The 12,398-nt window shown below is 48.0% G+C and overlaps 1 protein-coding gene across 2 annotated transcripts in view; it reads right to left on the reverse strand.

Annotated features, from left to right (window-relative positions):
- Positions 1-1,983: 1,983 nt before the first annotated feature.
- Positions 1,984-12,398, reverse strand: part of Arhgap25 (Rho GTPase activating protein 25) — a 75,858-nt gene continuing 65,443 nt past the window's right edge. For both annotated transcript variants that reach the window (XM_055617395.1, XM_055617396.1), the window contains exons 7-11: positions 10,543-10,616; positions 9,045-9,166; positions 8,146-8,342; positions 5,591-6,123; positions 1,984-2,971 (exon numbers count right to left, since the gene is read on the reverse strand). In XM_055617395.1, coding sequence (XP_055473370.1) covers positions 2,758-2,971; positions 5,591-6,123; positions 8,146-8,342; positions 9,045-9,166; positions 10,543-10,616 — 1,140 coding nt within the window. In that variant the 3' untranslated portion in view covers positions 1,984-2,757. The remainder of the gene's footprint in view (positions 2,972-5,590; positions 6,124-8,145; positions 8,343-9,044; positions 9,167-10,542; positions 10,617-12,398) is intronic.

A 12,398-nucleotide genomic window follows, 5' to 3' on the forward strand; every position in this document is an offset into this window, starting at 1 on the left:
GTCTCCTGGCCTCAGTTTCCCTGTCAACTGAATAATAATCAGGCTGGATCATTATACACTCTAGAGTTAGCCTGTGATCCTGAGTTTTCTTGACTGGGGTGTGGGAACCCACAGTTACCCTCATCTTCCCGGAGTGCTACTCTTTGGATGTTGCCCTGGGAATCTGAGCCATGAGCCCCAGCTCTGCCTCTCTGCTGCGGGTAGATGGAGGCCTGGGATTCGAACAGCTGGGGCTCCATCCTGGGCAACCCCTCCTCCCTATGGGATGTGTTTAAACCCCCTTGAGCTGCAGTCCCCACATCTGAGTGTGCCCTGGCTCCCTGATCCTCACTGGGACGGGCACAGGAAGTACTGAAATTCGGACGTTCACGCAACATGGGGACTCGTGTGCCTTCCCCGTGGACCTGGGGAGCCCAGCCAGCAGCTGCTGAGGCGCTGTGCTCTTTGCCCTCCTCCCTCATCAATCTCTAGTGTCTCCTGAGTCTTGAGTGGAGCGTAAGGACGCTCATCAGACAACAAAATGAGTTTATTCCTCATATCCTGCACTGCAGGCTCTCTGCTAAGAACTCCAGCTTCGTCTCTCAGGCCCCCAGCCCTTTCAAAACTCTCCCAGGATTGTTACAGACAGAGCGTAGCACAAACTGCCCCATCCAGTCTGTAAACTTTAAAAAAGGGGAGTGGGGGTAGCACCACATCTGCCTCATGCTTAAGACAAACACGCACTGATTTCATGCCATGCCCAGGACCTTGAGGGATAGGAAGCCTGGTAGGTAGAGCGAAGGGCAAGGGTGCGGTTTAGCACAAGAGGGAACAAGGGGAAGGGGGTGTGGCTGGAGAGGAGTCAGATTTCCCGTAACCCTGCACTCTAGGCAGGGACTCCTTGTTCCTTCCTCACGTTCCAGTTCTTCTGAAGCTGGAATTGCTGCTCTGCCATCTCAGGGACGGACAAGAGCGGGAGAGGTATTGCTAGACCGGAAGAGGGGAGGAATTCAGACACAGCAGCTCTACTCAGCCTGGCTGCAGCCTGCCAAACCCAAGGTCCTATATTTGACACCTTAAAATGGACTCCAGGGACCCCAATCGTGACACACTTTTACACTTTAATACTTTCCACTCTGTCAGAACCCAACGAAGCAGCGTGAGGCAGTCTGAGAGGACATGTGCCGGCAGAAGCAACCTCAGACGCTCATTTGTTCAAATCACGTGTCCTGTATGTGGCATCAAACCCGACACTCTACAGTTCACAAATGAGTAGTAAAGGGAGCCTCTTTTACTCCTCTTCTTGCTCTCTCTCTCTCTCTCTCTCTCTCTCTCTGTGTGTGTGTGTGTGTGTGTGTGTGTGTGTGTGTGTGTGTAGGTCAGAGGACAACTTTGGCGAATCGGGTTTCTCCCTCCAGCACACAAGCCCCAGGGATCTCTCACAAGTCAGATCAGGTTTGTGAGCAGGTGCTTCTGCTCTCTGAGGCCCCTCACCAGCCCGCACTGCTCTTGTTAGCAATGCCCCAAAGACCTCTCTCTCTTGTCTTCTGCAAGCAGGACTCTAAGATGGTGCTGTACCTCAGGGCGATGCTCCACACGCCCTCCCTCCATCGGTACCAGCTGCAGGGTAGAGCCCTCCTTCTGTGCCTTTTACACTTCGAACACTAAACCATGGCCAAAGCCATGCGGCAGTAACCATAGCCAAGAAAACAAGCAGATAATAGTGCCTGATGGCCCTCTAAAAAGTAAACCCATTTTCATTCTGGTGACGTAAAATAATAACAACAACAACAATAATAAATAATCTTGATATTTGCTATACAAATCCACACTCCTGAAGTCACCCCATAGCTGGAAACCTCTCTCTTGGGCTTTCCAGGCTTTCCAGTTTGGGCCATTCCATAGCTCAGGATGGGAGCCAGCACAAGCCCTACTCACCCAGCCATGTGCCATGGGAGCCACCTGCTTCAAGCAAGAGGTAGCTTTCACTAATTCTTTTTTTTTTTTTTTTTTTTTTGGTCATCGTCATCATTGTTGTTATATTTACTCGTTTATTTTGCATGGGTGGGTATTTTGCTTGCGTGTATGTATGTATAGCGTATGTATACCTGGCACCCTCAGAGGATCAGATCTCCTGGAACTGGAGTTCCAGAAGGTTGCGAGCGACTGTGTGGGTGCTGTGCTGGGTCCTCTGGAAGAGCAGCCAGTGCCCTCAGCCACTGAGCCAACTTTCCAGCCCCCCTTACTAATTCTTATAAAAGGGCTTCATAGAGTATTGATATTTTTGTTTTCTTTTTTCTTTCCTGAATGTCATTTCCTCACCAATTTTGCTCACATAAATACACTTTATTGTTTCGATTCTGGGTCTGACAGTCCAGTCATTTGGTTAGCACTTGAGAGCTAAGTATCATGTTCTGAGCACGTCTCAGAGCTCACCAGAGCCATCTGGTCAGGCAAGTCAGCCACATAGAAAACAAAGAACTGAGGCTTTGGTCTAGCCCCATCTGAGGGTCTGAGATGTCAGACACTTCAAACGTCTCCTTTGGACCTTGTCACGCGCTGGAAGATTCCACTTCACTCTTCCCACAGCACAACAGTGCAATCCTTTGAGTAGAGCACACGGTTTCAAGTGTCCCGGTGCACTCCTGCTCACCCCCAGCTTCTGTGTCTCTTCCCCTCAGATATACTGTCCATCCATCCGAGGAGGTGACCGGCTTCCTGCTCGTCAGGAGCATGGGAAGCAGCAGAACTGACCGTCCCAGCACACACCTCAGACCCTCAAGCGTCAGTCTTTGCCTTAGGCTCCTTCATTGATTTCACAAACTCCTTGACTTCTTCTTCCAAGACCTTGTTCCTCCTCTCCACGTCCTCCCGGGAGCGTTCCACATTCCGAAGGCTGATTTCCAGAGCCGTGAACTTCTTCCTCTCCCTCTCCAGCTCTTCATTGAGCCTCACCACCTTAGCCCACACATCGTAATTTTCCTTCTCCAGGCTGTGAGGGAGGAAACGAAAGAGACATCAAAGTATTAATTCCAAACCCGTCCTTCACAGCCCTCCACCCGCATTCGCAACCTCTTGCTCGTTTGCCTTTCTGAGACACAAGATGCCAAACCAGTCATGGCATCGTGTGTATGTCCTTTCTTCTAGGAAAAGACTCTACAGAGAACCTCAATTCCTAAAGTGCTCTGAGCCCCACCTAGCGCCCAGGTGACGCCTCTTGTGTCTCAAGTCACTTTATGTATCTTATCTTTAACCAGACAAAACATTTGAAGGAAGGAGCCGCCTGTAACAGGTCTGTGTTTCTGCCTTGTAGCACCCTGTGTTCTTGTAGTTCAGCTAAAGCTGTGGGCGCTCCATACTCTAGACTCCCAGCATCTCTGTGCACATGGTACCTCTTTACCTGCTGCGGTGGACAGCCTGGGCCAGAGCCCTTCCTAGCTAAGATCCTGCTGGAACCAAGCTTAGGAAAAGCAATGCGAAACATACTTTGGGGTCGAGGGGTCCAGGTCCCACTGCAATTCCAAACCCCGCTCCAGGCGGGTGAACTATAGGTTTCTTGAATTCCCATGACATTCGCTGCTAAAATCCTAACACAGCCCCAGGCGCCCCTCCCAAGCTATGCAGAACTAATCCTTAGGAATGAATGAGCATAGTCTATTATTTAAGCCTCAGGAAAGGATTTCTGGTCTGCAGCTGAAACTCAAATTGTGTGATTGAAAATTTGCTTCAGAATTTCAACCTCTGAGTGCTGCCTCCCTCCTCCCAAGCTCATCCTGTAAATGCAGGTCTTCCTCTTCCCCAAGCAGCCTGCACATGCTCATCTGCAGACCTAAGTTCCCATCTGAGCCCATGCCTCGGGTTCTGTGTTCAAGGGCCTTGGCTGTCTCTATGTGGAACACTCCCTTAGAGCCATGGCTGTCCCTGTCTGTCTTGCTTTCCCTACAGCAGTTTTTTCCTCCCTTGTTCCTTTAGAGCCTCACATTATAGATTTCAGTCTTTTCCTCCAGGTTCTCATTCTGGCTTAGACACAATGAGATGATGTGCCGGATCTATAGAATCTATATGGACTTGAGATCCAGACTGACCTGGGTTCAAGGCTCAAAATCCATCCCCACACTAATCAGCTGTGTGGCCTTCAATTAGGTTTTGATACTCTGGAGCCTCTGATTCTTCTGATAAATGGGGTGTTTCCTATGTGGATTCAATTAGAAGACACTACAAAGCTGTACATTCGCCTGCCTCTGCCATGGATGTGCAGAGTGTCTGCCATGGCTGTCTCAGAGACTCTGCTGTACTCTGGAGGCACAGACATCTCCACGGCAGTCAGTCCTTTTCCTGCTCTTCCCTGGCATTCAGGCTAGGGCACAATGAGAGCCTCTTCCAGGACTGATTCCGTGCCTGATGTCACAGAAGTCTTATAATGGTTGATTTCAGGTTGTCAGACAAAGGACATATGTTTTGCTTGAGGGCCATCCCTCTGAATGGAACAACGGATGGAAACTCACAGTAGTCTTTCTTTCTGGTACCTAAATCTTAATAGAAGAAGTGGCCATAAACATGAAAGCCCATTATTCTTACCATGACAAGTTTTCCTGTGGGTCAAGTTGGACCTCTGAGAAAGAATTTCTCTCTGAGAAAGAATGTATCAGAGGAGAAAAACAGGGAAGGAACCACAATAATGGCCAGCACAGCATGACAACCCTAAGGCGCTGCAGTGACACATATACCTGGGCAGTGGCCATCAGCTAACTGGCCTTAAGACCCACACAACAAGAGGGAAACCACGCCTGGTACAGAAGCTTAGCTAACTACCCAGGGATAGCGAATTCTTGGAGGGGAACGTACAGCCAGCAAGGTCCCTAACAACACTCCAATTTGTCCTGATACCCACAGGTAAGTGTGGTCTCCGCCCCTCATCCAGGAAACTTCTCTTCTTGAGACAGATAAAGACCATTGCAGAAAGCTACAACCAATCAAAATGCAGATTTGTAGATCCTGCTCCCAATGTATATATCTACAGAACACTCCCACGGCCAAGGCTCTAGGAACATTGTGGAAGAAGAGGCGGAAAGGCTGTTAAGAGCCAGATGGTCAGGCAGTGTGCTGACAGATTGTGTCTCCTTCCACTCGGAAACTGAATCTATAAAGCTTCACCAGCATGACTGCCCAAACACAGACATGCCAAAGTGAATGAAGGAAAGAGTGCCCCCTGGCCTCAACCCTACACAAAGAACAACAACTAAGGGATGCCTTGCGTGGGAGAAGAGCATGCCAACCGTCATCCAACACCAGACAGTCCTTCCTGAGAATACACATTAACATGAAGGATTATGAAAATTCCCTCAACTCATGTAGGCGTATTCACCCTTAACACTAGGCGGGCCTCGTATGTAAAGTCTCCACAGATCTAACCAGAGGCATAGGATTTTCACTAACTTATCCATCTCCTTCCTCCCTCTCTCCCTTTGTCCTTTCTTTTATTAGGGTTGGCTGCAATAGATTGCTCTGTGCCCTGAAATATTTCATCCTGTGACATTTTGGAAGGTGGGAGGGGGCAATACCCTTCCTTCTAAAACCAAGTGCACGTGGTGGCCCTCAGCACTTGACTTACTTTTTAATCTGTTCCTCATACATCTGCTTCTGGGTTTCTATCTCCTTTTGTAGGTGCTGGACCATCCTCTGCAAGGAGTCAATGTCCTCCTCTCCAGAAGTCTTCCTTCCAGACTCCATTTCAGAGTCTGTGCTGGCAACAGTCTCTCTCTTGGAGTCACAGGCCGGAGAAGAGAGTGCACCTGTTGGGTTCCCTTGGGACCCTGGTGGGGCAGGGACATTATCATAGGTAGAAGTCCGCGGGTCATTGGAAAGGTGGCGCAAGTCTTGGGACATGGTTCTCCTGTGCCCTTCTCCTGCCTTGGTCTCTGAAGACGAAGACCAGAACTCGTTTTTAAAGATATCCAGTTTGCTGCTAGTGGTGCCTTGGAATGCGGAGGTCAGGAAACACTTCCGGTTGGGTAGAGTTTGAGTCCTTTTCCGGGACTGCACCTTCCAGTCTCCTGAGTTTTCCCTGGGAGCTTTTCCACTGTCCTCCTGATGCTGTTCGCTTGGCTGTGATCCAGTGGGGCTGGCGGCATCAGGGCTGCTTGCCTGGAAGAAATAGCCAGAGATGTTGTATACGGTCTTAGAGCCAAGGGAGGAAGTGTTTCTTGGTCACACACCTCTGACACACTCTGTAGATCACCTCATTTAATTTTCTGCACGATAACTGGCCAAGAAGATATTACAATAAGGGACTTATTCATGCTCCAGAGAGGAGGCATGGACTAGAATCACTCGCTTGGCCGGTGTGAAAATCCTAAGCTGGGGTCCTGTCATAATGTTTTATCACTTGTGACTCAAAGCCTAAAACCCATATGAGAAGTTCAGTGTATTTCCACGACCTCCAAAATTAAGAAGAACAAAACGAGCATGCCTTCACACAGTAACTGAACGGCCAGACAGCAGGCTGGCCAAGGCTTTAGGATGCGTTTCAGACAGTAAAGGTCTCCTGGTGGCGACTCCACTGTTGTGCCAAACTTACAGACTGAAAAGGAAAAGATCAATGACCGAGAAGAAATGAGCAAAGAGCTTCAGGAAGAGCTGAGAGAGATGGAGAGATGTGCTGGACAGATGGCTCAGTGGTGAGAGCACTCTTGCAGAGGGCCCAGGTCACAGGCACATCTAACCCCAATTCCCAGGGATCTGATGCCCCCTGCTGGCCTCTGCAGGCGCTTGGCTGCACATGGCCCACATATGCTCAAGTGGGCTCACATATACACACATAAAATGAATAAGTATTTAAGAACAAAACCCCAAGTAGTCCACAGAGGAACCAACCCTTACTCTTAAAAAATATGTTTAGCCTCTTTTCATAACTAATAGGAGAAACTCAAGTTAAAATTACTAAATTATCAGTTCTTTTCATGAGATGGGGACCCCTTGAAAGCTGACTGCACACTCCATGAAAGATGTCTTTTCTTGTACTGCTGTGAAGGTATGAAGTGGCACAGATGCTAATAGCATTTGTGAAAACTACATATGTAAGTCCATTTACCTTAATAAGCTGGGAAGGTCAGGGGTTAAGGTGCCTTCTAGCTGGTCCCCTGCTTCGGCAGGAGCACGTGGCCTTGCAGTGGGGCTAGGACCTCAGACACGGAGTCCTGCTCTAGAGCATGCTAGTCAAGCTCTTTTGCCTCGGCCCCTCAACCAAAATAACTATGTGTGATGGGCTGTCCCCTGGTGCTGTGCTGTGGACCCCAGAGCTGACCCGTTTGCTTTCTCAGCACAGCGGTTGCCCTGTCATTACGGGGCCACTGTCACAGGAGCAGAACCAGGGCTGTCAAGGACTGCGGGTGACTGGTTGACAAAGCCTGAGAGACTTTAAATCCTAACTTAGTCTAGAGTATTAGTTAGATGCCTGTAGCCATACAAAACCCCTCCAAAATAAAACTACATCCTCCACCATCTGTTGGCCCTCAGTCCATTCTTTAACAGCATCATAGGTAGCTCTCATCGTCAACTAGAACTTTAAATTGTACTACTTGGCCACATGTTTTTTTAAAAAAACCAAGCTGCCATAAAAAGTCTATGCATTCTTTAAAAAAAATATTTGTTCCTATAAATACATGAAAATATTTGACCTTCGTGAGCCGAAGGTCACCCTCTAATAGTCTACACTGTGGAGGCTGCAGGGTCCGGCAACGCTGAGAAAGTGAGCTCCAAGCCTCTGTCCCAGCGAGGGGCCGACACTGCAGAGGCGGCTTATCAGGGAATGAGGGTGAGGACCCGGACACGCGCCCTGCTCTGAGGAGGGAATCACGTTCGTGTCAGCAGGACACCCACCCCCTCCCAACATTCCCACAGAATGTTCAGCATCTCCTCACAGAACACGTGCAAAGCTGCATTTATTTTTCCTGTTGAACTTCCCTGGGTTTTGATCTTGGAGGTGATTTTAGAAAAGGACCAAAGACCCAGGCTGTGGGCAGTTCTCGCACCAGCTCCAGGCTTGCCTGATGTATTCTGATGAGTTGCTGCCAGCTCTACCCATGGCTGCCAGCATCCCCATCACTCCTCAGGCCGGCTGCCTCAGAACGGCCAGCCTGAAGTCTGATGTGGCAGCGGGCGTCTTACTGTGCTACTGAAGCTGTCTGCTCTGGAGAGAGGCGGGTCTTCGGTGGCATCCCATCCCACAGAGCTTCGGGGCACTGGAGCCTTCTTGGCATCGCTCTTCTGGGCAGGGGGTGAGAGTGGCACATCCTTAGACTTGGGAAAGAGGACTTCATGGTCTCTGATCATCATGGTCATCACTCTTTGGATCTGAGGAGTTCCTGAAGGAAAGAAGGCGTTTGTAGTGCTGGTGCCTGGACTAGGAGCCCGGGAGCACTCGAGGGTGTTTCCACATTGGCCTGAGAACCACAGCCTTCATTTGCTCTAATGGAACCCTTTTGAATTGTTTGAGGGAGAGTATTTTTGGTGAGAGGATGAGCCACTGAGGACATTTTCCACCTCTCTTTCCCTGATCAGGAGTTAGTCAGGCAACAGGTAATAATAGCAGGCAAGGACGCAGGTATCTTCTCTCCTGCTGTGGTCCTCAATATGGTATTTATCGTCTTCTTAGTCCCCAAGCAAATGGGTGTCAGGAACACCCACACACACACACACACACATGCATGGTGGACCCTAATCCTCTCGGCCAGGACCACTCCTTACTGAGCCAAGACCAAATCTAGCTTTACAGCAACCTTTTTATGAAACCGGCTTATAAGACAAAACCCCGTTTGCTCTTGTTGGCTAAGGGTATTTTAAAGTCGTAAAAAGACTAGGAAACACTAGTTAGTTGGTTTGGGGTTAGACTGCTGTGCTCCGTTGAGCAGGGGACGTAACCCCTGACCTCGGGCATGTTAATGCCAGTCAGGAGCGATGGTAAGCATGCAAGCCCGGTAAGCTGCAGAGCAGGGCACAGACACCAGGGGCAGTGCTGTCGCTGTCACTTCCAAAGCGCCTCTCCATTGCAGGATGAGCCTATGTACCTCTCATGATCACAGCCGGGTCTTCAACCTTCGACCTGATAAGGTTCACTCCAATCACAGTGGCCAGGTTGTCCACACTCATCTTGTTGACAGCACAGTTCAGCTGGATTTCATGCAGAAATCTGGGGGCGACGGGAAACAATGGCATAAAACTCCAAATTTGGAGAATTTTTAAAAAAATTATATGTTCAAATGATGAAAATTATGAGATATTATGGGGTGATTTCTTTTATGATAAAGGACATGCTTTAATAATCCATGAATCACTGGCTTTATTCTTGTCTATGAATAAATATAGAGCTTTTGCCATGAAGTCAACATGAGCTTTCTGTTTGCCTTAGAAAACATTTTTATAAAACAAAAATCAATAAATTAAATGTGTGGGAACTTGGTCAACATCACAGCCAACAAAACAATTAATTTTTATAATTGACAAAATATTTAATTATCTAATCATAACAGTTATCAAAATTAAGCATAACTTAATTGTTTATTCAGAGTCATTAATTATGTAGAGTTGGAAAATTACACTATTGAAGCAATCATTTAATCATTAGAGCTAGAAAAAGGTGTCTAAATGCTAATTCATTATTTCAGCTATGGTCATATTTATTTAAAAAAACAACATAATTATTTTAAGCTGCATAACTAATTACATTGGCCTGAATCTTTAATACACTAACACTGTATGAAAAAGTAAAAATTAGAAATCTTTTTCTCAAAAAGTAAATGACATAATGAGACAGTAAGGAACCAAAGTGAAGTGTATAATTTGCATAGCTCTGAAAAAGTATACAATATACCTAGCTCTGATTGGTACACGATTAACTTAGCTAACATCGCTCAAGACAAATTCCTTTCTTACTGACCACAAAAAGCTCAAGCATTGAAGGACATGCCTTTCATGAGTATAAAAACACTCTGCTTCATTACACTGATATATGAAAAGATCCATCAAAAGATGAAACAAGAGGAGAAGACATCACTGGACAAGGGGTTGACCTAGTTTTGGTCCTTCTTGTATCTTTGTGGTTTCCAGATTAAGTCAGAATCATCTTCATAACTTGAAAATTACATCACAGTATTTAAAAAAATAAAGACAAAATTGAGGTGTGTATGGGGTGATGGCTCCCACACAGCAGATCTGGCTGGTCCAGCTGCGAGGTGTCTCCACAAGGACCTCACATAGTAGGTCTTTGGAAAGGGCTGCAGGAAAGTGTAAACAAACGGTGGCCTAGAATGCAGGTTCCTAGGGCATTCGTCTCAGGGATAACAGGGATCCCAGGTTCTCTTGCATGCCTGGGACAGGTGTGAAGGAAGAGTATGTTCTTTCTGTGGACAGGTTCTTCGGCATCGCTGATGACCCGTGCAAACAGAACAGTCCCAGTGCTAGGTGACTAGAGCTGAGGTTCTGGTCCCTGGAATACGTGACCTTAGAGAAATGCTCCCTCTCCTAACCAGGGCTTCTTTCTGATGTGGCTCCACAGCAGAGACTCACCTGCAGATGTAGCTCAGGAGGCTGTAGTTGTCACGGGGAAGGATGGAGAGCTGCTTCACCAACTCCTGCTGAGCCTGGAAGAGATTGTTGACACTTAAGCAAGCCTGCTGCCAGTCGGTCTGCAATGAATGTAGGGACATAGCTGGCGGGTCTGTACAGGAAGAGAGTTTTGGTTGTCTCTCCTGGTCCCACGGCTTTGTGAGTTAAAATATTTTGAAGTAATTATGAATTCTCAGAAAGCTGAAGCCTAAACTGGGCTTGAACTTCCTATGTAGCAAAGGATGACCCTGGACTTCTGGTCCTCCTGCCTCTTCCCCTGGAGTGCTGAGATTACAAGCATGTGCTGCCCCAGCCCGTCTGTGCCCAGTCTGTGCCAGGCTGAGACTCAAGCCCAAGGCTCTGTGCATCCAAGCAAGCACTCTACCAACTGAGATGCATCCCCAGCTGCCTTTTTTTTTTTTACCGTGTGTTTAAGAAGTCTGTCTGTAATAAAGTAGTCCACTCACTCCTGACCTTGAGCTCCTGTAAGTGTGAGCTACTGGTTAACTCGTACTTGTGACAATTTTCTCAACGAATGAGTTATAACCATCCAAATAAACAATTAAACCACAATCTAATATCTCAGAACTACCTTGAAGGAAGTGAGGAAGTGATTCTCCTGTGAAGGTTTTAAAGCCCTCTGGTCTCGCTGGGAACTTCTGGGGCGTAAGCCAGACTGGCCACACTGGGATGGACAGCTCGGGTTCCACAATGGCTGCAGATTTCAGATGCAGCCATCCAAACCTCACACATGCCAGGGAGAGGATGGACAGAGCTCTTTGCCAACCACAGCTGCCTGCAGAGTCTACGGCCACCCTCTGATGGTATGGGATGGCATCTATCATGACTCTTTTTAGGTAGTTTTCAAGCCTTATACCATGCACAAAGGAGATCTCAAAATGCCTCTGTATATCAAGGGCTTTCATATCATCTTTCTACCTACAACTCAGGTACAAATACCCCACAATAGACTGTGCAACCTAAGTGTTTTTTCTTTGGAATACAGCCACACACTGGCTGCATCATCGCCATTTTCTTCCTTCCCTAGCTCCGAAATGTAGGCTAGTCTTCTGTGCCAGGACGTTCACAGTCGCGGCTCCCCACCAGCAGTCAGCCCTGGAGACTCAGAGAGCTGTTTTCTCACTGCCCCAGGTGTCCTGAAACTCAGACTACACCACAGACACTGAAGAATGGCGGGGAAGCTGATCAACCCCCCAAATTTTAAAGTTACGCATTAGTTTCATGTGCTGGGGGTCTCCGAACAGTCCTAGGCAATGCAGACAAGGCATGGTTGAAATTCGTGCTGCTCCAGACAGTAGCTAATTGTCACCCAGAGCTATCTAAATTGAAATACAATCAAGAACCTGGCTCTTTTGGTATACCAGCCGTAGTTTATGGGCGTGGTATTGCTGTGGGCAGAGGCTGGCACATGGAACAGTGATTAGATTACCTCACTACGGAAATCCTCTCGGGGTAAGTAAGTACCCTGAGTCTCAGGAGGTGGCTCTTCTTAGTTATGAGCCTGACCGGGTTTGGGGTGAGCAGTGGATACAACCACAAGAGTGTCTCCTGAGAGGTTCAGCTCAGGTGGGAAGGCTTAGCTGACTACAAGCAGCGGCATCCCATAGTCTGGGCACTGGCCTTCCTCTCTCTCCACTTCCTGACCGTAGATGCAGTGTGACCAGCAGCCCCGGCTGCCGGGCCTTCTCCACCGCCATAAACTCTGTCCTGAAGCTGAGCCAAATAGACTCTTCCTTCCTTCCTTTCTTCCTTCCTTCCTTCCTTCCTTCCTTCCTTCCTTCCTTCCTTCCTTCCTT

Source organism: Psammomys obesus, unplaced genomic scaffold (genome assembly GCF_907164565.1).
Source record: "Psammomys obesus unplaced genomic scaffold, mPsaObe1.curated_primary_1811, whole genome shotgun sequence".
Classification (NCBI taxonomy): domain Eukaryota; kingdom Metazoa; phylum Chordata; class Mammalia; order Rodentia; family Muridae; genus Psammomys; species Psammomys obesus.